Raw genomic sequence first — 27,062 nt, 5'->3', positions numbered from 1 at the left:
TAATTTAAAGAACTCTGTTCCTCATTAGGTAGCCAATGCTACCCCCAAAATGATCACTATAATTACACTCACTTTTCCTTGGTATCACGCTTATATTGATCCAAATAATTTTCTGATGTTAGTTAAGACAATCTATTTGTTACCCTGATGCTGATTTGCATGCTGGTTTGAAAAAAACTTTACTGAGGAGATAAAGGCGTATGTAAAAGTCACGCCCACTAAATGCATAGTAAAGTGATATGTGAACAAAGATAACATCATACATAATACATTAGTCATGTGTTGAGGTGTCTCTTGACAACCTCTAACTTAATCGAAAATAAAGTGTCTATTACAAACATTTAGACTTGGGAGATCAACAGACTAATCTGATGCATTCAAAGGTGGAACAATGAGGTATATTCTTCAACGCGATTGAGTCACAAAAATCCCAGGAGTAATGGAATGCATTACTAAACCATGTAATAGCTGACGCTTGTTTAATGACAGAATGTCACAAAACAAAAAGTGAGGGACAATATGACATTTCACTTTTGCCTATAGGCAAGAGTGGCTGCATGGCAAGACATACTAGTATCGGAAAGTGTTCTCCAATATTATCATCAAATTGTAGGTAAGATACCAAATTACAGTTGTGACAGAGAATAAAGTTCCACTTTTGACAACTCTTTAATGCCTCATGAATGACAAGTTATGTCTTGCTTTTGCCAGGATACAGTCGATGGTTGTTTAAAAATTCCTGGACCAGTAAAAAATACACTAATCAAATGCTTAACACACACATAAGTAAAGTACAAGTAAAACATAGCAAAGCATCTTTATTAAGAATCTGGGGTTTATACCCCTACCACGTTTTAAATAATGGTTTGGTTTTTCTTAATGCTGAAAAACAAAACTGAAAATAAAAAGCTAAAATATAAAAACCTTTAAAATCTCATCTATAATTATTCTGAAAATAATTTGGCCCATTCTGAATGAACCATATTTTCTAGCTCAAGATGTAACACAGTAAAAAGTTAAGCACAATTCCAGTTATTTCTGCGCTACCAGTTTGGGTAGCTATTGGCTCTGGAACAAAAATAATTTCAATCCCAAAGTTTAACTGATTTCCAATTAGATTTTGGAACTGGAGACAGACCTGCTGAGGTCTATTATCAGCCTATTTAAATTACAAGAGTCAGACAAATAAGGTAACTGGTTCAACTTGTCACCAGAATAGATAAAGAGCACTCAAAAGTCAGGAAGAGTTCAAAGGCAGATTCAGGAATGGCTGTCACCTTTCAGGTCCCACCTACTGATACTTCTGAGCTCTTCCAGTCCAAACTAGAGGACATCCCTCAAAGTTGAGTGAGATGTGACTCTTCTATAGCATGCTGCTCAGAGATGGCTCACGGGGGAGACCCCACAAGATTTAAGTGGTCTGTGAGTTGGGCGTTAAGCCCCACACAACCAAGAAACACGAGCCCTGCACTCTGAACAGCAGAAGAATGAGGAATATGGGCATGAAAAACAAACAAGCAGGCCTGCCCAAGCATGCAGACACAAACAACTCCTTAAGTAAGCTGGTCTAAGACTTGGATCAGGGCCGTAACACATGTTCAGAAGGTGATCAGAGAAAGCTGTATATTTAACTCGGACCTCTGGTTAACTGCACATGCTTAGACATGCAGTGTCAGCACCGGCAGGTCAGCTCCAGTTGAGTTTAACAGGAATAAGGAGCTCAAAACAATTCAGTACTCCATTTGTAATCCCAAGCACAGAAGAACCTAAGTACCAGCAGCTTCCCACCTACCCTTGGAGCCACAGTGAACAAAGCCACTTTATTATCCTTCTCCCACACCCTACCCCATCTCCCATCCCTCTAGGATATTTACCAACCAAAACATATAAGTACTTCATATTCTTGGAACTCCAGAATTAGGAAAATATTTGACATTTCAAACTAGCACAAAAGTTGCTTTAATAAGTTACATGTAAAATGTTTTGCTTTACACAGCAGAAAACAGAAAATCCAACAATCAAAATTACTAAAGGCAGAAACAAGATGTTGTGAATCTGTTTTGTGCAGATTCAAAGGCCTGCTGCCTTTGCTAAAGAGCAAATCTGTTGACATTGAATATCTTAACACAGTGATCAGCTCCACAACTTGCGAGCTGCAACCACTCACTGCTGTTCTGATCATTATGTCCGGCTCTGCCTGCATGGTGTCTCCAACATAAACGTTTCACAGCAAGAGCGTGACTTCGGCTGCAACAATAAAAAAAATCCATACATAACTGCAAAATGTCAAACACAGCTGGGCATGTGAGTGTAAACATCAACATTTATATAATTAGTACTCTTCTTTTAACACTACCAACTGAGGAAAAACTGACTTGTGACAACCAGCAGGTATTAAGTTCTTAAAATAAGTAGGGCCATTAACACTAATGACATTTTATCCTCTCACTCATCAATAATTTAAACAGCTATTGATTTCAAGTTTTACCCCATTAAGCTGCAGGTCTAGCATCTCAGTTACTGAGATATGACAGATTTCTGGCTTTTAGCCTGCGATTTGCTGTTATCTAGTGTCTCTTTCCAATCCACCTCAAGCATACATGGGCCAAAGTCACCATCAACTTTCATATCTGGCACTACCAATGCCAGTATGTGAAGAAAGAATCCAGCAGAGTGCTCCAAGTGAAACAGTCATTGTCTCTCTACAGAGAGTTTCTCAAGCTGTCACTGCAGCAGCACCACATATCACTTGTCATTCCTTTGGTTTCTGCTAGAAACTGCCCTTGAAAACTTGCTGTCACCTACTCCAAGAGGTTTTGCTGATGTATATCAGCAGTGATTCTTTTCCCCACTCTTCAGTGTTTTCTATCATCTTATTTTATGACTAAAGGCGATAAAGGTTGGAGGTTTTTTTGTTTGGCTGTTTTTCGTTAAGCAGGCACATCAAATACTTCTCAAAGCATTTGCATAGCATGAAGTATTTGGGGGTTTAATGGCCCTCCCTCTCAGTTTCTGTCAGGGTTTGGTTTTGTTGGTTTTTGTTGTTGGTTTTTTTTTCATGTGTGTGTGGTGGTGGTGGTTTTTTAATAAATCTAAATAAGTAATATTTTTATTTCCAGGTTTTGCTTAAAGACATCTTTAGACTTTCAGGGATCACCCTGACCCTAAAAGGATAACAATTTCTGATATACAAATAAACTAGTTTTGCATCATTTTCTACCATACAAACAGAACTCACACACTATTAGTCTCAAGAATAATGCTTGCTCCCAACTTATTTCAAAAGGCATACCTGTCACCCATCTCAACACAGAGGGTCCAATCCGCTAGTGCTGGTTCTTGCCCACTCTGCTTCCAAGTGTACAAGATGATCTTCCCACTCTCTAAGCCTACTGCAACAATATATCTATCAAGAGAATAACTGCATTAGTTCTGAAGAGATTACAGTAGGCAGCTCAGTGAAGCTGGCTCTAATGCAAGCTAGAAAGAACTAGCACTCAAACACTGAGTTGCACCTTGCCCTTTGAATCAATATTTACTTTTCCATGACAAACAAACAAACAAAATCACAATTTAAATCAAAGCTTCTTCAATAAAAAAGGAGCAAAGGAGAAACCTGTAAAACATTTGTTTAGGAAAAAAATAAGAAGGCTATTGCAACATCAGATCAGGCAATATGAGGGGACATTCAGGCTAGACAAAAGGAAGAAATTGTTTACAATGAGGGTGGTGAAACACTGGCACAGGTTGCCCAGAGAGGCTGTAGATGCCCCATCCCTGGAGACATTCAAGGCCAGGCTGGACAGGGCTCTGAGCAACCTGATCTAGTTGAAGATGTCCCTACTGATTGCAGTGGGGGTGGACCAGATGGTCTTTAAAGGACCATTCCAACCCAAATCATTCTATGATTCTCTTTTATGACAATATTATTGGAAGAACTAATGCATTTCAGGTGTGTTCATGCCCCACTCTCCCCTTTCTTTTTTTCTTTTCTTGTTATAGCGTTTGCAGAAGTCACCATACACCTGAGAAGGAAAAGGAAAGGAAAGGAAAAAAGGTAGAGTTCATTCATTCAAAGAATGGTCAAAATATTTGACAGATATCTACCTGTCAAAGCTCTTTATCCACAGAAAACTGACTAAAGGGGAAAAATCCTAACTTCTAATTAAACACAAAATAGCATTACAGAGAAACAGCAGTACCTTCCATCAGGAGTAAGCACATGGCTGATACTGACAGCAGTAACAGAATCCCCAGCATCCAGTACTGTTGAACAAGGCTTGATGGAATCCAACACATCCCCTTCAGTAGTCACAGATAAGTCACACTGGCCCCAGATAATGACCTGCAAGAAAGAGAATCATCCAGGAATGTTCACTTTAATCTTTGTATATGTATGCATTTACAGAAACATAAGGAATAACTTAGTTAAAATACTTACGTTACAGGGCACTGAACAAAGTGTAACACCCAAAAAATAGTAAAAAAATGTCTATCTACAGAGATTCAACTTTTTAGAGAGTCTGTCTGATTGCATTAAAGATACTGACAAATAAAATAGACTCTGTTATGAAAGATAAACTTGGAGACCCGTAAGAGTTCTGTGACATATGCCTGTCTTACTGTATGAAAAATGAAGGGACGAAGTCCCACTGTCAGACTACAGTCTTGTACACACATACTCAAACATTTTATTTCCCATATTAAAGATCACTGATTTGTGTGGTAATACACACAATGAGCTTTCTCTGTATTTATAGAATATGGGCCCATTAGAACACAGCACTTGCTAATCTAAAATACATTTTAAATAATTCTGGGCTTTTAAAATTCCTTTTATATTAATTACCTTTTTGTCTCGACTGCCAGTAACAAAATACTTGCTATCTGGTGTCCAATCACAAGACCAAATGATTCGACTGTGAACAGCTGTATTTTTGTCTGTGTATGCACAGCAACTGAAGACTGGTCCTGGAATAAAACATATAGAGGAAAACCCTTGCTTCAACTACTTTACATATTAGAAGTAATTGTTACTCTTACGTAACTATGTAAGAACTGCAGGAATACTTGGACATGATTCAACTAATCTTTAAAGCAACTGGGAATACTTAGCACCAGATAAGTATTTTTTTCCAACAGTTATCACAATGATAACTAGCACCTGTTCAAGACCATATCAGTCACCCTTATAGCACTACAACAGTAGTAACAGTTTGATCTTTCACACACTTATCTGTTCCAGAAGAACTTAAGTTCAAGTATAAAACCTTCAGGTTCTTTCTATACAAGTTTTTCATAAGAACACTGACTTGAAAACTTTTAGCATATTGCAATATTTATCATGTGTACACATATCCCCAAAAATACCATTCCTATTTACCAGTAAAGCCCCAAGAGCTCAAATCATAATGATCTAATTCTAAAGGTTCCCAAAGAGTCGGGCTGCCATTTCAAGATGCAAACCATCAGGCAATAAATCTGATTAGCAGATCAGCAAACAGGAATGGTTTTCCTAAGTAGAAAAGGCTGCCAGTTTGGAGCACAGACTTTAAATAACCACTTCTTGGGATGCCAATACCAGCAGTTTTGCTTTACACTGATAATGATGTTCTTTGTAGACAAAAAAGTTGTTGATGAACAGATGAAAAGAGGATTTCCTCTGCATCCTATGAGAACTCACACTCCTTAGCCTGAAACATTGTGTAACTACTGTGGACAAGATGCCAAGCCTTAGAACAGAAGCCTGAATAGAACAGAAATCTCAAGCCAGAATACAACCGGACACTGTCTGAAGGGGCCAAAACTCGCTGCCAAGTCTCCAGGAAAACTCTGTAAAGCCCAGTAGTGTTTATGTGCTATTAAGCCAACAGTACAATGATAATTGTTTTCAGCACAAGCATCTGTTCTAGGAATCCATTAGTGTTCAACAGCAATTTCCTCATGATTTTGCAAGGCTCAAAGTCTTAATGAGAAAGTCAACTGAATCTTCACTATCAGCTCTTTTTCCAGACAGATCCAGCCCTAGCCAAATTAATGAATTGTGCAGGATTATCGGAAAGCCACACCAAAGATAGAGATTAATCCTCTCAAGAGTCTCAAAGTGTCATGCCCCGCAAACAGGGCCAAGGCAGCTCTATGCAGGACATGGGTGTAGCGATGAACCTTCCAGCCTTGCCTGCACAGAACACCAAGAAGAAGGTTTTCCTCCACACAACACCAGTTTGATGTTCAGGCACTACACTGCAGTATGTATACTTGATTTCAGTAAATCTGAAACATAAAAATCACAAGTAGAAGGCAGCAAGAAGAATAGCAGACTTCATTACACCCATAAATTAAACAGCATTTAAGGCCTGATTATATTATTCTCTATATTTTAATTCCCTTTCTAGCTTTCCTATACACTATTAATTGCACTTCTTATAGCCACAGGAGTTTACAACACTATCAATTCTTTAAAGTTGTAAGGAAAACGTCCATTAAAATATTTTACCAATTCTCTTTCAAATATTTTTAAGCCAAAAATAATGAACAAACCATGATGTCTTCAAATGTATATATTGACTTCACATATCTTACCTGACTCTGATGAGTCTTGTTTCCTCCACAGTGACCAATTCCTGTCTCTAGAAACTGCTAACAAAAAATTGTCATTAGGAGAAAATGCCAGTTGAGTAACCGTCAGATTGTGAAATGACAAACTCTGCAGTTTCTTCCAGGAGCTAGTGCTCCACAAAATAATTGCTGCATGCTCTTTTTTGGAAGCCTATATCAATAGAAAAAATATCAGTGAGAATTAACGAAAGCAAATATAAAAGTCACACGTTTCAAAATCCTAAGATGTTAGGAGGCTTGTTCTAAGGTTTGCAATTAAGTTAGAATCAGCTTTCCTCTTGGAAGTTTCATGATTGTTTCACTACTTTCTACTAATGCTGACAATATATCAGTAAGAAACTGTTTTATACCTGTATTTGTTAGAATTTATCTTACTAATATCTTCAAATGAATAATTTCTAATTGGCAAATAATAGCTTATCTGCGTTCACTCCCACCCTTGCAAAACAACTCTCATCTATACAAAATCTTTCACATTTAAGTGAAAGAACAGAATTCAGTCCAAATTGAATTCTGACTCCTGGTCTGTCAGCCCTAGAAATCCGGTGGCACTTTTCACTAGATGGTGCTAGAATCTTTTCTTACCTTACATGCTGAGGCAACTATGGTGTTTGAATTATTGCAAGCAACACAAAAAATTTCATATCCATGTCCATACCTGAAATAAATGAAAAATATTAAACACATCACAGTCCTTTTTGCAGTATATGTCAAGGTTCTGATGTTAATTTAAATCCTTTTGCAAGAATGAAAGGCGCCTGCCAGGAACTTCTCACTATTGTTTCAGTGTTACATCCCAAATAATTCCTAATGTTTAGCATTTAATTTAAATATTTGCATAATTTCTTTTACACTTAGGAATGATCTACAGCACAATCTCTCCAGCCCATGCCATAGTTCTAAAGCGTCAGCTCTGCATGAACTACACTAATGATTAACAAAGAGACTAAAGCAGCACTTCATGTGCTTTTATTTGCTTGTAAAGCAGTTTTAACAGTACCAACAAAAATCAGAAGCCACATATTTGAAATACACCACAAACACTCAGTCTAAAGATATCTGTTCTGTGAAATACTGAAAGATCCTGAACTAGAGGACAAGAATCCCTTTGGAAAGGGAAAACAACACTGAAAAAAAACAAAAACAAAAACAAATACACACAAACTTCTAGCTTTCTCCAGAAATACGTTTCTAATCAGTTTTTGCACAAGTTCTGCTGGAATTCAAGCTCACATACCCAGACTGGGATTTAACTAATAAGTAGAAATGTCACCGGACTAACACAAATTAAAATCAGCCACAAACCAGACTGGAAGTAAAATTGGAGATGCAATCTATACACAGTAGACAAATATTAGCTAAATAACGGGGGGGGGGGGGGGGGGGGGGGGGGGGCAGCGTTTCCTTTGATTCCGACCTCTGAAGAGATGGGCACTTCTCTTAATAAACTCCTTTGCTCAGCAGTGTTGCAAAGAAGGGATGAATGGGGGAAAGGTGTTTTTAAATTTGGTTTTATCTCTCATTATCCTACTCTGATTTGATTGATAATAAATTGAACTGATTTCCCCAAGTTGAGTCTGTTTTGCCCATGATGGTGATTGGTGAGTGATCTCTCCCTGTTCTCATCTCGACCCATGAGCCTTTTGTCATATTCTCTCTGCCCTGCCCAGCTGAGGAGGGGAGTGACAGAGCAGCTTTACTGGGCACCTGGCGTCCAGCCAGGGTCAACCCACCACATAACCACAAGCAATTTTGCTGTAGCAATGTGCAATCCATAGCAATTTTTTATCCACAGGCAAACTGACTGGACTCTCAAAGTGTCCAGACAAATTATTACAGTAATTTTCTAGTGTCAAAAAGAATCTCTCAAGACTTCCAAATGTACTACATGAAATGCACATACATATAAACACAAATATATATGTCACGACCCAGGTTTTAATCACAGTCTGCTGCTTATTAACTCTCTATGGTAATTTTCCAAAAGGATAAAGATTAGCATACTCTTGCAGGATTTATCATATTTTTATTTTAAAGTTATTAGATCATTGTAAAAATTCAGCAAATTCTTCATAATAAAACCTACTCAAGGCAAACAGTTTTCAAAACCCAACACTAGTCCTTCAAAATCTGGTGTCAAGTCTGAGCTAGGAATACACAAATGTCAACAACACACAAGCTATTTTTAGCAAGTCAGTTCCTCACAGTGTTTTTCTGCTGCTATGGCAACTTTAAATCTACATTATGCAATTTCATGTTATTTCTTTCAAGATTATCCTGAGCAAAAAACTGAAAGTCTATGTATGAATGCCTTACATCTTGTTGCTCTTGCATAAAAGAACCCCTATCATTAGCAGTGTCTCTAAAACCAGGAAAATTGCTCAGATAAGCCACCTGCAGACCATCATAAAACACAGTTATTTTAATGAATGCAGGATATAAGAGTAGATACGTAGTGCTTCCATAGCAGAATATCAAAGGTTAATGTCTCACTAGACTTTGAGAAATGTCAAAGGCAAATGAAGGAAAATTTTGGTCTTGGTTCCTTTTCACTACTTAAGGATCCCTCATCAAACTACTTACGTGAGTGGGTGCCTTAGTGGCCATAGCAAACACAGGAGATGCAGTTAATGTAACACTGTAACAGTTAGAAATTACTAAATGTGCAGATATGGTCTAATACCCCCCAGTTTCCCTCTTAGAAGCACAAACACAGTAAAAGAGCTTAAAAGCATACAAAGATTAACTGCCTAGTTGAAGGTGAAGATGAGCTCCCACATAATCTCCCACTCGGTCAAATGAAAGCAACCTGCAAACTATATTCCCTAAAGTCTTTTTATTTCCCACCCCCCCACATAAAGTCACAGAACTGGCAATGCATAATGGCAGCTGTAATCATCGGCAAATGCTCAACATTCTTCTTGTTCCTGTCTCAGGCCACTCCTTCAGGAGATTCAGATAAATAAACCCAAAAGAGCTTGAGACTATTCATTTCTTGGTGCTACGCTTTGAAGATTGATACTAAAACTTTGAAAATTGTGAAAGAGCAGCCTAATGTTACTGGGATCCTTAGAGAACAAATAAGGTGACAAGTTGTGCAAGTTGCTGTGAATCTCAGAAAAGAGGGTACAAAACACAGCTGAAGAATTCTAAAACCCTGCAACCTCAAAATGATTATTGTCATGACCATCTGACCCTATTATCTTTGCAATCCACAACCCACTTTGTCAGCATTCAATATCCAAACTTGGTTTGGAACCATCTTAGTCAATATTCTTCACCTTGCTCTACCACTAGACACATCCTATTTTGGCTGCTGCTTCCATTTATTGCATCTTACAACTCTGTGAGGATTTAGGGGGAAGCTCCTTCTTTGATGCCTCAGCCTCTACTTCCAGACCAGAATGAAAAACTTGATCTGCAAGTCTGTGCCACAAACTCGAAAGAGGCAGAAAACTCCTTATGCAGAGAGAGCGCTTCAGCATTGGCAAGGTTTTAAGCAGATGTGCTGAGCAGACATAAACAAAAGCTGCACCATGGAAAGAGAGGCCCATCACATTCCACAGCACAGAGAAGACCATGAGAATGTGCCAGAGTTCCTTACAGCAGACCAGAAACCTCACTATTCTCTTGGAACAAAGAGGCAAAAAAACCCAAGGATTGGTGCCCTGAACAGACCTTCAAAAGACAAACATCCAAAGGGACAGTGAGAGTCTGATGATTACAAACTCAAAAGACGAAGAGCTTTCTGCTAAAACACATACATATTTCACTTGTATAGAAACAACTAGCGAAATAATGTTTTGTGACACATCAGTCCGAACTGCCATTTTCTGCATTGTTTCCTAATTTTTATATACACATTATTTATTTGACACTGTACACAAAGTCAAATCAGGTAATAAAACAGGAAGAGTTACAAGACCAGACTACATCACATGTGGCAATAGCCTCCTGGAAGTTCTGTAAATTAAATAAAAAAGAAAAACAAAACTTACAACTTCTGAATTTCAGGCCACAAGGTATTCTGTAGTAAGTGATCCTCTGGAGGAGGTACTAAAAGACATTTGTACAACATATTCAAATTTAGTACTAAATAATCTAAAACTCAGCTAAATAATGCTTCAAGTTTATATTCAATGAACCTCTTTATTTCCTACAAGAGAAATTAATCTCATACCTGTAAGGATCAAGGGTTGAAAATAAATCTCAGGATACTGATTTGAAATGGAATTAAATGTTTCTTCATCCTCAGCTGGTTGAACAGCCATATCTCCTATTCAAAGTAAGGACTTAATTAGCTAGAGAGAACATACTTGACAGGAGAAAAAATAGGAGCACTTATTATACAAATATTTTCACAATATATTCCAAAGTTACAATAATATAAATATTAGAATTTAGTTATTCTACTACACATGGGAATTAAGAGAAAAATAAAAAATCTAACCTTTGGACTAATTCCATTATGAGACTGACCTCTCCATCAGCATAGTTTCTTTTAGAGATTTCTAAAGAGTCTTTGATTTATCTGAAAGAATCAGGAGCTGAACTTGTGCCTCCCCGACGTTAAACCTTTCCTTTTGTATTTGAAAATGTTTAAGGCAAAAATGTCAAATACAAGTGATGAATCCATAAATTTAATGTAGACCCCTAAATGAAAAGCCATACTTGCAGAAGTGCATCTACAATTTGCAAACTTCAGCAAAACTGCTGAGGGCTCAGTCCTTAACTTTAGGCAAAAGTACCAGAAGTAACTGCAATGACTCCATTAATTTTAAGTTAAAATTCAACTCTGTCCTTCACTTTTAAGGTATTATTTAAGAAAAAGGTACAGAGTTGGGGACAAGTTGCTTTCAGAATTTAACATTTAGCCAAATGTACATTTCAAATACAGCAGTTTAAAAAAGCAGATCCAGAAAAAGCAGAACAGAAAGACTGTCTTCTCATTCATCCTGTCTTCTCTCCCCTTGAAAAAGGAATTAGCAACATTCAGCTAACTTGAGACCTCTATCTGACCATTGCTCACCATGAAGCAGAGTAAGCAAGAAGACAGGTCTGTGTGGCTTTAACCTAAGCCATCAGTGCTGATGGCACAGAGTGGGCAATGCTGGATGACACTGGAAAATTTGACAGCTTTTCTACTCATAGTGCCACTCCTGGGTGTGCCACATGAAATCAATGAAAATTAGTTATTCTGTGTGTGATGATACTCTAGGAAAAGGAAGTTTCCTTCTCTCTCTCAGCAGAAGGACCCACAAGAAAGCAGTAAAAATAGGGTTTTTTGCCAAAATACATTTTACTGTTACTTCAAACAACAAATCTACTTTTCTCTCACAGATGATTAAGGAAAATCTGGCTTTATTGCCACTGAAGACCCTGGAGACACAGCTTATTAAAATGCCTTTTTTTTTTTTAAATTTCTACCTTGTGATAAAGCCTTAAGCAGAGAAAAACAGGTTTGACCTAATTTGTAGATTGCAGTGTAAGTGCATTTTTACCAGACTTTATTAAACACCAGATTACCAATACCGTGACACTACTCAGTTATTTTTATCTTTCTAGGCAGATCCTTGTCACTTCTTCTCTGTTCCCCCACAATGCAATCCTCACCACCTCTCCAAGAAATCCATCTGATGCTTTACCAGCCTTTATGGACAGAACAGTAGTTACTGTTGGCTAACTAATCCTTCCTTCTTAAATACTTTAACGAAGTATGATTTACCTGGAGAAGGTTTATGGCTGTTTTCACTGAAACAGAAAGTGTGACTGATCCCTCTCAAAGCAGCATTACCTCTATAAGCCTCTACAAGGGGGCTAACATTTCGGCAGAGCATGAAAAGGACTCCAGAATGTAGCTTCAGAGGTCAAGGTATTTTACAGAGCAATCACAAGCAGCAACAGGTAGTCTTGCTTTAACAACTCTGAACTTAGTTTTTACAGTACACTACTCAATATTTTTTTTTTTTTTTTTTGGCTAAAAGTCACCAGTCTTCTCAGGGACACAGGTAGTGGGCATAGAGAAAGCAGAGAAATAAAGGCAGCTGAAGGAATTTGGATAATATCCTGCCCTGGCTACTCCCAGACCCATCACAGGAGAGCGATGAGCACCAGCATCCATGTGAAACTCATCAAGATCAAGAGCACTCTGCAGAATGAGTGGGGTCACTTCCTACAGGCTTGTGGGACAAAGTATGGGAGACAAGGAAAGAGCATTTTGCGTTTGCACAACACAGTAGGGATGTTTAGGAGAGAAACAGGAAAGATTCTTTTTCTTTTAAGCACGTATTTAGGTGCTGCTAGAGAAACAAACAGTTTGGACAATTTTATTTCTAGATTGTAAACTTGCAGTCAAGCTTACAATGGACAGTCCTAACAAAAAAAAAAAAAACTAAACAATGTTGCCACATGAAACTGCATCATCATTATTTCTCATTAGCCGTACCTTCAAAAACAGCTTTATTGGATAATCCCAAAGCTGGCACAGTTGCACCTTCTGGAAGATCAGATGATTGCTGAATTAAAAAAAAAAAAAAAAAAAAAGACAACAAACAACAAGAAGAAAGGTTACACATAGGTTCAGATTTCAAAGGCCACAGTTTAAGGAATCCCTGTGATAAAAAGAGAGTTTTCTAGAGAAGAGAAGGGGGGCACTTCGAAAAACTACCAACTCATCCAGAACATACCCTGGACAAAACAAAGACCAGTATTCTGTCAGAAAAAAACCCAGCTTTTCTAAGGCTGCAGCTCCAGGGTTTTGCTCTAAAGCATGCATCTCCATCACTAATTGCAGGTTTTATTCAGCAACCTTATATATTCTAGGATATACATGATAATTAATCAACTCAGAGCACTGCAGTTTTTAACACAACAGGACAGGGAAATAGTCTGTTCTGAGGTGAAATAATAAAGCAGCATTTTGGAAACAGGAAAAGAGGGGAGAATGGCTGTGCCCACAACATCAAACGCAACCCAGTACATAGCACAGACATGTGACTGGAGTATACAGCTGTTTAAAGCAGCACAGAGGAAAGACAAATCAACAGATGGAAAATACTTTCATAAAGCTATGGGAGAAGAAGCCAAAACTTAGAAAGGGTAAGTGAACTTGAGGCTCTTTGTGCAGAGATGGAAAAAGATTAGATTTAATAGCAGTAAAACGCCTTCCTTATACTTCATATAATTAGATGAGAAAATGTATGAGACACACACACAACTCTAAGGCATCTAAACCAAAAATGGTTCTTCATTACAAACAACTGTATCAGAACTAATGTGGCCAGCAGGACTAGGGAAGGGATCATCCCCCTTTGCTCAGTACTGGTGAGGCCCCACCTCAAATCCTGTGTTCAGTTTTGGGCCCCTCACTACAAGACAGACATTGAGGTGCTGGAGAGAGTTCAGAGAAGGGCGATGAAGCTGGTGAGGGGGCTGGAGCACAAGTCTGATGAGGAGCAGCTGAGGGAACTGGGGCTGTTCAGCCTGGAGAAAAGGAGGCTGAGGGGAGACCTGATCACTGTCTACAACTACTTGAAAGGAGGTTGTAGCATGGAGGGGGTTGGTCTCTTTTCCCAAGTAGCAAGTGATAGGACAAGGGGAATGGCCTCAAGTTGCACCAGGGGAGGTTTAGATTGGATATTAGGAAAAAAATCTTCACAGCAAGCATTGTCAGGCATTGGAACAGGCTGCCCAGGGAAGTGGTGGAGTCACCTGGTGGTGGTTAGTAGATGTGGAGGTGTTTAAAAGATGTGACACTTAGGGACATGGTTTAGTGGTGGACTTGGCTGTGCTAAGATAAAGGTTGGACTTGATGATCTAAGAAAATCTTTTTCAATCGAAATCATTCTGTGACTCTATAACCCAAAGTATACGACAATCCCATGGATTTGAACTGAATATAATTCTATTCAACCCTTTTTGAAAACAAAGCTGGCTTTTTCAGTTTTAAGTACTTTTTTGGGGAAGGCATTTGAGTTAAATAAAGAAAATGCTTAGCCACTTCAGTTAAAAAAAGCATTCAAAAAAACCAATTTCAATAAAGCTATTTAAGAGTAGCTGTATCATAAAGCTCATAAAGCCTTCCCCTTTAAACAAAGCCTGTGCGAAACACTGTGATATCATGGATCAAAAAACAGCTCTCAGAGGAAGAGCTGATAAGGAAGGTCTACATAAAAGTAAAATAATGACATCTGCCAGCATTATAAAAGCATAATGTTATTTGCACATCATTAACGGAAATGCTTACAGAGTCTTATGGAATTACAGCACTAAATAGCTATTTATGTAACTTCTTGCTATCCAGAATGAGTAGATTTTTCTCAGATATTTCAATTGTTAAATGAAATGGAAAAGTTAATCTGTTTCTGAGAAACCGCACAGAAAACACCACTTTTGAGCCAGAAATGCAAAGAGCATGCAAGGCACTGCAGAGAGGCAACTGTCCTGAACAAGGTCTGCTCTACAAAATGCAGAGAAAAACAGAATTAGATCTTAAAGCGAATGGGAAGCAATGGACAGCAACTCGGCCGTCTTATCTTTCCTCAGTGTAGGAAAATACACTTATTGTCAACTAAGAACTGTAATGCAAAGGCCTCACAAGAAAATTTCCAGAGCCAAGAGGATCTAAAGCATGAGCAGCTACACATTTATAAATATTTATATGCAATAATTAACAACAGCGCTGAAAGCTTTATTTCCAAGCATACAATTAAAAAAAACCAACACATAACCACACAACAATAATTACATCTAGACAAGACTACTACACCCTCAAATTAAGGAGAAGCACATTCATGGGCTTCATTGTTTGCTTTCTAATCACCAAGTGTGTACATTAGTCTACTTGATCTGACTTGTTTGGAATTTGCTTATACTCTTTGCAATCTTCAGACATTAGGTCTTGCTTAGTTTCAAGCACAACCTGTTTTATAAGACAACACGGTGGAAATACGTATGAAACAACATACATGGTAGTAAACAGAAGAGCAAGGAAAAACAAGGTTAAAGTTTCAGAACTATTACAAGAATTTTCATGGAGTTTAGTGCAATTTGACATTTTCTAAAGCATTAATTTTATTTACATGAAAGAGGACTGTCTGCACTTAGCATTGCTTTCACATACTTACGTGGGAGCACAGCTTCTCCATTGCAATACCAGTGATGTTACTGAAATTTTCTATAAAATTCTTGGGTGCACGAAAAACTCGAAGCACTTTTTCATCTGCTCCCGACACAAACTGAAACCGGCCGATCATTGCCAGACAGTGCATGTCATACCCATGTACTTGAGGCCTTGCAATTTCATGCCAGGTTACCTAAAAGAACAGACACACAGTTAAAACACAATTCTTAACCAGAGAAGCAGCAAGATTTTGAGTTTCAAAAAAGTACTAATAGTTTCCTTGCGGACTGTAGTACCATAAAAGAATGTTAATAGCAATTTCTACTGACAGTCACAAAATTGATATATGCTCATATACATCAGTTAAATACTATTTTTCCACCAAATGATTCCTGTAATTAGTGTGTCCCTGCACAGGTATGTTTAATACATTTGCTTACCTTTGTTAATAAGGGCACATGGCACTTACTGTGACTTCTTTATGCTAGACAGTCATAGGACAGAATTTGCTTATGCAGAGGATTGCATGCTACTTACTACTTTCAAAACTGTAGCTCTCAAAGATGTAAGACAAGTAGTGATAATCACCTCACTTCCTTCATCTGTCTTTCACAAAGCACAGCAGCAGCACTGCTGTCACCAGGCTGCAGGTTCCTACTTCCTCCCTTTCTTGATTTTAGTGACACCATTTAATAGAAGCTGTGCAAAAACCTGACAAAACCAAAATAGTTTCTTATAGGAAAAACATCTGGAAAACCCTGCTGATTTTAGAAGTGTTTTCATTTGACATATTATTTTTTTTCAGTTTCCTGAAATATTCATATCCTCACTTCAAGTATTAATCCAAGAAAGCCACAATTAACAGCTGACCAGAAATTAGATAGACAAGTTAGTTTTATTGTCACACTAAGCAAAGAATATTAGCAAAAAAAAAAATTATAAGTTGCTTTCTTAAAAATCTTATTTATTCTACATATGAAAAAAGTGATTCTTCAAAAAAAATCTTCTTCTAGCAACTAAACTTTCATGAAAAGATTTTTAGTAAGTGTCATTTGCTGCTACTCCTACATGATACTTTGATTAGAAAAATACGATGTGCACTTTTGAGTTAACAGCTGGCAGAATTAGAATTCATTTTATCAATTAGAATTAATTTAGACTTCTTCAGTATTACAATGCCTGGAAAACTGCAACCAAGGCAGAATTTACATTGTATTAGGCATCATACAAACATAAAGAAAGGCATTATGTTGACTGTAAACTGCATACATCACACTAAAAATTCAATTGAAATTTGAATATCAAAGCTTCCAATAGAACCTGAAGGGGATATTTGAGAGAACCTACAAAATCTCATGTTTTCACAAGAGCTTGCTTATTTTCCAATGAGAAAAAAATACTAATTCTAAAAACAAAGAAAACAACAACAACAACAAAAAAAAAAAAAAAAAAAACAAAACAAAAAAAAAAAAACACACCACCCCACACCCAAACAAACAGTGCAGTAAACCCGTAAACCCTCCTCACCCTTTACTAGGTGCATCTTTGCTTATTTTAGAACACAGCACTTAACAGCAATGAAGAAAACTAAGAGCCCAAAAGAGAGGGCTGTATAAGCCATGCAATAAGCTCCTTCCAGAAAAGTGAGGGTGCAAATTTGCATGACAAATTGAAGCTGATTGTTACCCATTATTTCTGATATTTGAACACAGTACAGAATCAGAATTCAGATTTTAAGCAGGGATAAGTATTTGCATTTAACAGTTCTATTTTTATAGAGAAAAATCTGAATATTGAGCTGTAATGCTAACTTTTCATAGATATTTGAAGTGGTGCTTCAGTAGGTCACAGAGAACATGATAGATACAACCCTTTTGAATGCTGCAAACTAATATCATGTGCTAATTATGGACTTCGTTTCCATATGTCAAATCCAACATACTGTCTTCTCCACAAAGCTGTTGTACCCTCCAGACTGAAGACCAGGGGAAGAAGCAGGGAAGCAAACTGGAGATGCCCTTCCTGTAACACCAGGCAAAGCTTAGCACTTGAGCTGGAACAGCCACCACTTTGTGTGGCCTGGAAGAAGGAAATCAAGGAATTGATGCTAAAATCACTCTCCCAAAAACATCAGACATCCTGTGCCAGCCTACACTATGGCAGCTTTGATGAGACAGTTATAATGGCCATGCTTTGCCCCCCACAACAAATAGCACAGCTTGCACAGGGCCTTATGTGACTTCCATCAGTCTCATTTCTGCCAGTTTCCTGAATGGAACATTAGCACTGTTCTGTCAGAAAAAAGCTGTATTTGTAGATGAGGAAAATGCACAGGCAACTAGAAACAGAACTTCTGCATTCCTACACATGGTTTCCCAGACCAAATTTTAGACTTATTTTGGAACACGCAAAGTTATTCAGGAATAACTCTTCCCGAAAAGTTGCTTGTGCAGGTACCAACTGTACTCATGCAGTTCAGATAATCATTCTGGTAAAAAGGTCACAGTCCTAAACAAAATAGCGTAAAAAATACAGTGAGAACTCTGCTTAGATTAAGCTTGTGTGAAAAAAAAAAAAAAAAACCCACACAACAAAACCCTACAACCAAAGTTGAGTTTCTTTATGATTACCTGCTGCAGCAGCACTTAACTAAGTGCTAAATAAGGGCAATAGATGGTTATTAGAATCAGCCATGTATTCCTCCTTGTGCATTACTGCAGAGCCTGGTTTTAAAACCCTGGGAGAATACTACCTGAAGGTAACTAAGAGGTGAACTCGGGATTAAACAGCAGTCATGCTATGTAATTGCTAAAACTCTGCCACTGGTATTTTTAAAGTTAAACCAGAACATACTGAATGACCAAGTATTTACACAAGCAGTTTGGAACACATCACAGCCTGGGGAAACTTAAGTTTTCAATTCTATTCAGGTGACTAGTTCCAAACTCAAGACAGACAAGCCCTCTTGATCAAGCTCACAAAATTTTGAAGATTGTACCTCTGTATCTTCTTTTCTTTTCCATGGAGCAAAGAGTCTAGTAGTTTGATCAGAACCAACACTGATGATAAACTCTCCTTCTGGATCCCACTTTACATCCTCTACACTGTTAAAATGTCCTGAAATCACAACTTCTGGAGTCCATTCTTTCTATTAAAAAAAGTCAGCAAAGAAGCAAGAAGTTTTCAACTGACCGATCGACATATTCTAACTAAAACAGAAGTATCAACACCCTTACTAAGAAATAAAAAAAAAAAGAAAAAAAAAAACCACCCACATTTGAAAACAGCAAATTATTAGAATTCAGAGTGGCTAAAGAGACAGAAATACTGATTTACTGATCCAGTCTAAAATAAACTTGTGTGTTATTAGTTCAGCCGCTACTTCTGAACAAAGCACAACCACAAAGGAGTTCAGTCTGTTCCACTGACTTCATGGTTCCCACAGGGAAGCATCAGGTTTTAGAGCCTGGGAGATTGCAACCTCCCTTCTGTGCACAAGTGAGACTCCTACAGAATACTATATTGAGAGAATCTCAGTCATTAATTTTAAATTGTACTGTTACACATTTCTATGAACAACAGAACTTAATTCAAGTGACATAGAAGTCTAATTATTTTAAGCACTAATAATAATTTAAAAAACCCAACACCACAACAACGTACCTTATTAACTGTAGCCTGTTTCCAAAGGTGCAGTGCTCCATGAAAAGCTTGAGCAATGATCATTGAACCATCTGGACTAAACTGGCAGTCAGAGAATCCAAGGGTATTGCCACCCACTTCACCTACCCGCACCTGAATTAATGATCAGAAGTGAAATATCCATGAAAATGGCCTTCCATTCATTTAAACACATCCTAATCTCATGAGATGAAAATTTAACTATAGGCAAGAGTTCAGATTACACATAATAATACATTTAAAGGGTATTTTAATTGTGAAGTTAAGCACTAAAATGCTATGGGAATTAAAGCTGCATGCCACTTTAATAGAGCCTCCCTCATAAACACAGAAGGATGGAATCTTGCTCAATCAAGAAAACACTACATTACATGAGACAAGAGCCTAATCTTTCTGTGTTTTGGTCCAGTCTGTTAGCTGTAATGGTCTATTTGTCATCTGCTGCCTTGCTACTGCTCTCTTGCACAAAATGGAAAAAAGGTCCACAGGAACAGTGGTGCCCAGTTACTTTTTTTTTTTTCCTTTAATTTCCAAGATTCACTACCATATTTCCACTTCGCTCTTTCTCCACGAGTCCCTGCAACTTGCTACACATTCCTTCTGTGGGATATTTTGGCCTCTGTTTAGTGCCACCATTGTGACTGTGCACATATGTAGGCATGAATACACACATGCCTTATAGTTGCTCTAGTGCTCTTCCAAGTTTTTAATTACATTAAAGGATTACTAAAGTTACATTTTCAAGTTTTATTCAGGAGATAAGAACATAATTCCTTGCAAGCTGAACTCTTAACAATTCCTCCATTATTATACAGCTACTTTTAAGATCATAATGAAATAAATCTACACCTCATTCTAAATGGTAGTGTGGACTGATAGGTCCATCTTATTCTGAAAAATACTACTCATATGGAAGTAACTTTGATACACCAAGCTAGAGGCAGAATTCTAATCTCACCTCTGAGCAGGGGAATAATTTTGTGAAGACTTCTTGTTCATCATCTCAAAATGGAAGAGAGAAAATGGGATGTTCCCCTTGTGCCCTTCCTTCCTGCAGGCTTCCAGCTCAGGTTTCCCTCCCTCAATGCAAAAAGGATTGTTGCAGTTAAAATGTCTGATCTGAACTGCAAGCTGCACATTTGAGGTCTAACCAAAGCAAACGGAACATAAAAAGAAAGAGTAAAAACTTGCAACAAGCTTTATTACACAACCCATTTTTAGAAGCTTGTATATTTTGTCACAGCTAAGCATTACAATTAGTGACAAATAGCATTTCTCTGTGATCACCCTATTATGATTTAATTTCTATTTCAAGCAGAAGGGCACACAAACTTCTCAATGCAACAGGGTAAAAATTAAATCCACTTAGTGTAATTATCTTTTTTCTCCCAAGAGACGATTAGAATTTTCTTTGTGATAGGAAAGATCATCAACAATGGCTGGCATAACCCAACGCAAATAATTTCAGCTGAACTACTGCAATTTGGAAAAGCAGGTCAACTGAAAACAAAGACATCTACCAAAGCACTAGATAAATCTGGTTGTACTACTTGTTTATTTAGGATGATCCACATTAGAACAGTATTCAAAATATCACAGTGAAACATGAGTATCCAGCTCAAATGGAATTAAAACCTAACAACAAAGCCTGTGAACAAGTTACTGTGAGTAAAAACAGGCTTGTGAATTGCCTGTCAGCTACTCTGTAGTAACTGTTTGGATGCACATTCCCACAAGGATTAACTATAAATAATTCAGCATAGTAGCACAAACTCCCCTTAGAAACTCCCCAGTATGGTAATAAGGAAGCAAACACGCAATAAAAAAATCATACTGCATCACATGATTTTTGAAAAATACAGTTTTACTTGCAACACAGCATCAGAATGAGTATTTTTGCAAGAAAAAACTCGTGCCTTTCTCTCCTACAATTTTCTAGAGTTTTTGTTTCCTCCAGCACCACACAATGGTAGAAATGCAACCAGAATACAGTATGTCTCCTGAGAAAGACTGACACTTACCTGTTCCAGCCAAACTCCAGATTCCTTATCAGGTTCCCAGATGATCACAGTTTTGTCCATTGATGCAGACAATATCCTCATTGGTTGTTGCATGCTGCCATCTACAGTGCAAGGAAAACAATTACAACCTACGAGAATATTTTCTACAATAATTTGGTCATACTGAAATCCAAACACACTAAGAAAATTGTTTAGCAGAGACGTGCAATGCTGTGCCTAAATGCCAGATTTAGGAGGCTCTACGTTCTTCCTATACGTCCATTAGGAGGTATTGTATTTTTCACTCATCATGTCTCAAAGGAAATGTAAAGCACATAGACAAGAACAATCATCTTCTACTGTTTATTCACACCAAATTGACATTGAAACAAACGTAATTTGGAGGAAAAGCTAGAGCTTCACAGAGAGATTGCATAGCAATTGGCAGTTCTATTGCTCAGATTAGTTTTTACGGAGAGATTTCCAGTTTAAGACAAAATAATCTCTATGCCAGTATTCACTGTTACTTTTTCCAAATTCAGTGTTAGATTCACTACAGACTTCAACAGACTCTGGCATCTAGGAGCAGGAAGGACTGCTCCCCAAAATGCAGTGAAACACTCCAGACAACTGCCCAACACAGCCAGAACTGGGAAGAGGGAACTGGTTCATCACCCAGAGGGGAAACCTCTAAAACTGCTGGGAAACCTTTCTTGAGAACAGAGACATGGGTGGGCACCTCCTGAGCCAGTATCTTATGTCACACCAAACCTTCTACCTTCTGCACTGAGAATGTCTCTCTCAGAGCAGTCTGCCCCTAATGAAGAAGAAAATCTATTTTGGGGAACCCAAGACTGGGCAGGCCACAGAAAGCAAGCAGCTGCACGTATGCAGAAGCGCAGTGTAAGACACCTGGAATACTTCATGGCCTAACAGGACAGTTTTTCAGATTGCAGTGCAAGACTTGCATGATTATTTTGCCTAAACCTTGCCTCAACAAGCAAAATATTTTACTAGCCTTTAAAAAAAAAAAAAAAAAAAAGAAGAAAAAAGTGAAAGAATAGATAACTAAGCCAATATTTCTAAAGCAAGTCCTGTGGCTTTCACTACAGGCTCTTTGACATTTTAATTGCACTCTACTGTTCAAGTTTTGTATATACACTGGAAAAGAAGCTGTGCTTTGTACTGGTGAACTCACATGCCATCAGCAACTCTAAAACATCTCAGGAAAAAAAAAATGCCAATAGAAATCCTTTGTTAATACAAAAACCCAAGAGCATTCTGATGGTGCAAGCATGTCAAATCAAGAATGTCTTTCCCTTACACTCCAGGCAGACATGCACAAGTAAATCAGTACCACAAACAAGGCTGTCAGAATTTAAGGATTTAAAAAGGAAGATAAAGACTACGGCAAGACACAAAATTAAACTGTAAAGAACACTATTTTTTCAGTGAGAGTCTGCATTAATGCCTTAAAGCTATATGCTAGCTAGAGAAATCTGACACTCAAGGAATCCCTGGCATGTTACACTGATGCATGGATGACTGAAGACTGATCTTCTGAATGTTGCTATTTGTTCTTTTCTAGTTTGAGAAAAAGAAAGGAGTGCTCGAGTTAATGCTGATGTTCCAAAGAACAGACATTTCAAATACATGTATCAAGGCAAAATATTAGCACTTTTAATTCATACTGATTAAACTTATTTTTATTCCACTAACAGCAAATTAATTGCAACAAAGCCAGAACATCTCCGTTATGTCATTTCATTCATTAATCAAAACCTGAGTAAGAGAGAGCATCATGCAATACACAATGACAGACAGAGCCTGTGCTGTAAGACGTGCTTTTGTGGCACATTCAGCCAAAACATTAATTTACTTACAAAACATGATTTGCAGAATTTAATTATGTTCATAGTCCACAGTGACAAGTGAGCATGCAAACACAATTCAAAGACATTTGACTGTACTCTGTGTATCCAACACTTAACATAACAGTCAAGCGTTTGGTATCTTTTTACCTTTGGAAAAGGAAGGTTGCCAGTGAACTGCATACACCCAGTTTTCATGACCAGCCAACACAGACTCCAAAGTAATTGCATATGTTGTAACAGTATCTACCACAAAACAGAGAAAAACACATTTATTTCTAAAAGCCAAGACAGACCAGGTCATTTCTGATATCTTCAGTGAAAAAAAAAAAATCAATGGCTCTCATCATCTACCAATATCTCAATAGTCTATTGACACTGAACAGCTCCTTGAAAACCTACTTTGCCGCAAGCCCTGAGTACCAGATTGACACCAGGAGGTCAGCCTATTGCCTCAGAGGGGTATCACAGAATTCCTAGAGAACTCTCAAGCGTTTTGAAATAAACTCTCTGACACTGGTTCTACCCGTACTCTTAACTTAAGAGTATTTATATCTACAAATAACTGTAAATACAAAAATTAAGATACTTCAAACAACGAATCAGGATTTGCAGCAAGTAGCATGAGCACTTTTTATATATGTCATACAAATTTCTATATATTACCTAAGTTGCCCAAATTAACCTATAATGGCAGCATTGCAAGCCTATGATGTTACAGTGCTCAAACACAGTATGTTAAATAAGCAAAAAGTAAGCCTGCAAATACTTAAGGTTTTAAATAACAGTAGCAACTCCTAATGCATTGAATTCAAAAGAAAACTAAAGCTGTGTTATCAAACTGAAGGAGAACTGCACAACAGCTTACCTCCCACAGGCAGATCTATCTCCTGACTACATGCTGTATTTGAAGTAAGTGTAACAAGGCATGTTGATATTAAGCTCTCTCACCACTTTACCATTTTTTAATACATCATTAACTTCACGTAGTCACAGCTTTAAAACAATAACTCCACTTTTTCTAATAGCTTAATAAAAAAAACTATGTCCTTAAACTGGTCTAAGATTCTTTTAAGACAAGAAACCAAACAAATTAAATGGTAACCACTTTGTTAGCCACCCCAAAACCACAAACAGATACACAAGTGAGAAGTTGTGAAAGAGAATTTTATAGCGGTTACCTACCTTTGACAGTAAAAATATTCTCTTTCAGTCTTATGGAATTATCTTCAGTTTCTGGAAGTTCCTTTGATTTTGCACACACTTTCCAAATTCTTATCAAACAATCCTGAGCACAGCTTGCTAAGAAAAGGTCTTCACCTATTTGGTTTAAAAAAAAAAAAAAATTAGGGCCACGTTTTCATTGCAATCACCGGCATGACTAACCTACCACCTTTCCAAATGTACTACAGCTTTATCCTAGTTTTTCTTATTGTACGCAATATCATAAACTATTTTTATTTCAACATCAATTTACTCTCACATTTCAAAATCTCCACTAGTTTAGAATACGCTGACTACGGACATTTTTATACTTACAAGACATGGAAGACATGGTAAGTGCTGTACATACTGTGCATATGCTTCCTTACTACCTATGGCCTCCACTGTCAAAACTGACAGCTGCGATAAGTCCTTTCCTTCTTTTCTTTTTTCAGGATTGTAGCACTCTCTAATTCATTGTGTTTTAGTTTTGCCATTGCAAGAACTATTTGACTAGTTAACCTCTGAATAGATTCTCCTCTTAATCTCCCATTCTTTAAAATTAAGAAGAAAAAATAATAGAGGGGGGTGGGGAGAAGTACTACCTTCCCCCCTTTGAAAAAGCAGTCAACTCTTCCTCACTCAGATACAGACATTTGCATATTGAGAAGGACAAGTTGCTAAAACTCCTACTTGTCTGAATTTAGCTACCAGTCAGGTAAACGTACTTGAAGCAAGCAAGACAAAATGAGAGATGCAAACGTAAGGTGTAAGTGCTCTGCATAAATCCTATTGTATCCATAATTATGATAACTAAAATATAACTGCAGTACAGGTTCCACAACTCTTATGTTTTAATAAGACAAAGTTCTATCTTTATCTTTAATATTTTTACCATCTCAGAAAAAAAAAATCACAACCACAAGAGCTTAGGCACTACAGTGCATCAAACCCATCTGTTGGAGGGGTAAAACAGCAGTACTGTCATTAAACTAGTATTCCACTTCATTCATCTCTGATACTGACCACAGGCTGCCCATTCGACGCCTCTTATCCAATCCTCATGGCCAGGGAGTATTAAAGTTTTCTGAAACTGAATAAAAATTCCTGTTATATCATAAAAACACACCTAATTACCACACACATACGAGTAACTAGCTTTAGATTTTCAAGTCTTTTATGTTTACAGCTTCTATTATTTGAAACTGGAAAAACAAGCTGCTAGTAAGGATTGTAAATTATTGACAGACTCTAAATAAGCCTTTTTGGTTTTGCCACCATTGGGTAAACATGCATCACATCATGGCACTTCCCAAATGTGGGCAGGAAAAAACATGAATTTAAGGTGCTCACCTTCAAGAGGCTACAGTTTATGTAACAGATGTTTTGTTTTGTGGTTTGGTTGGTTTTTTTTAATCAGGCTTATAGGGGTACACAAAAACAAAGTAATGCAGGTTATGACATGGTAAATAATTTTTATTACGTGTGTTAAGTAGATGCAACTGCAGATGATGTGAAAAATTGAGAGGTAAAACAGAGTGTAAAAAGAAGGGTCGATGTTTTGAAATTATTTCAATAATTAATTTGTAATTTAATACTATTACTAAGAATTACTTATGGGGCCAGAAATATTCCCTGTGTTTCTTAAGTTCATTAACTAAGTTTCTAAGCAAGGTAAGCATCAAGAATTGTATCTGCTGATGGAAACCTACACATGAACACAGGCTCAAGGACACAGGAATGCAAACATAGTCCAGACCTCCTTGTAAGAGCCTTCATTAGTAGTATATTTTCATTCATAACGTTTATTACTGTCTTGTCTTGATTCAAGTATGGCAGAAGTATTCATTGCATAATCAGCATTTAAAGCATTTCTGTTTTTCTTTGCCCAGAAAAAGCTCTACTTCCATGACATTTTTTCTATCCCGGGATGACTTAAATGTCCAAAATAACCGTTACAGTTCAAACGCTAGTGTAGTTTAGTACAAATGAGTAATTATAACATTAGTTCTTGCATTCTGTTGTGCTAAATCCCTTACCTAGGCCTACTAACAGTTAAGTAATCTTGTAAGTAATGACAGTCTTTGCTCTCAGCACAAGACTGCAAATGAGTTCTCTTTCTCTATCTGTAATAAAATATATATATCTATTTTTTTTAGAAAAGGCAACACAATAAGAAAGTTTCTCTCAAAAATCTCTCGTTTCAGCTTCAGAGAAGATAGTCAGCAACAGTAATTCATCCAAACAATTTTACAGCTAACTAAACATACTCAGAATTCAGTGCCTCTTCTCTTTGGTCCATACTTTCCTGGGTATTCCACAAAATCACCTTCCCCATCAAAAAATGTTACTCAGCTTCTCCTTGTTCTACATTTGCATTCTTAATGTTACAGAACGATCCACATATTAGATACATGATCAGAAAAGTTTAAAAGAAACTTCAAAATCAGAAAGCTTTGGTCTTGATGAAGAATGTGTTCCCACAGTCACGTAAATCTCATTCGGCTTGTCACTTCTGCACTCACTGGCACTTCTACATGTATGATAGATGTTTGTGTTAAATACCTA

At 37.4% G+C, this 27,062-nt stretch overlaps 1 protein-coding gene across 1 annotated transcript in view; it reads right to left on the bottom strand.

Annotated features, from left to right (window-relative positions):
- Nucleotides 1–1,928: 1,928 nt before the first annotated feature.
- The window catches only part of ELP2 (elongator acetyltransferase complex subunit 2), a 37,911-nt gene continuing 12,777 nt past the window's right edge, over nucleotides 1,929–27,062 (bottom strand). Inside the window, exons 7-22 of the mRNA XM_065832566.2 lie at nucleotides 25,521–25,587; nucleotides 24,477–24,611; nucleotides 23,442–23,537; nucleotides 21,442–21,542; nucleotides 19,403–19,534; nucleotides 18,738–18,887; nucleotides 15,744–15,932; nucleotides 13,064–13,133; nucleotides 10,799–10,894; nucleotides 10,617–10,674; nucleotides 7,204–7,276; nucleotides 6,583–6,769; nucleotides 4,850–4,971; nucleotides 4,203–4,345; nucleotides 3,293–3,406; nucleotides 1,929–2,247 (exon numbers count right to left, since the gene is read on the bottom strand). Of these exons, the coding sequence (XP_065688638.1) occupies nucleotides 2,091–2,247; nucleotides 3,293–3,406; nucleotides 4,203–4,345; nucleotides 4,850–4,971; nucleotides 6,583–6,769; nucleotides 7,204–7,276; nucleotides 10,617–10,674; nucleotides 10,799–10,894; nucleotides 13,064–13,133; nucleotides 15,744–15,932; nucleotides 18,738–18,887; nucleotides 19,403–19,534; nucleotides 21,442–21,542; nucleotides 23,442–23,537; nucleotides 24,477–24,611; nucleotides 25,521–25,587 (1,890 nt within the window). The 3' untranslated portion in view covers nucleotides 1,929–2,090. The remainder of the gene's footprint in view (nucleotides 2,248–3,292; nucleotides 3,407–4,202; nucleotides 4,346–4,849; nucleotides 4,972–6,582; nucleotides 6,770–7,203; nucleotides 7,277–10,616; nucleotides 10,675–10,798; nucleotides 10,895–13,063; nucleotides 13,134–15,743; nucleotides 15,933–18,737; nucleotides 18,888–19,402; nucleotides 19,535–21,441; nucleotides 21,543–23,441; nucleotides 23,538–24,476; nucleotides 24,612–25,520; nucleotides 25,588–27,062) is intronic.

This window comes from Patagioenas fasciata, chromosome 2, assembly GCF_037038585.1.
Source record: "Patagioenas fasciata isolate bPatFas1 chromosome 2, bPatFas1.hap1, whole genome shotgun sequence".
Classification (NCBI taxonomy): Eukaryota; Metazoa; Chordata; class Aves; order Columbiformes; family Columbidae; genus Patagioenas; species Patagioenas fasciata.
This window is presented reverse-complemented; position numbering and strand designations above follow the sequence as displayed.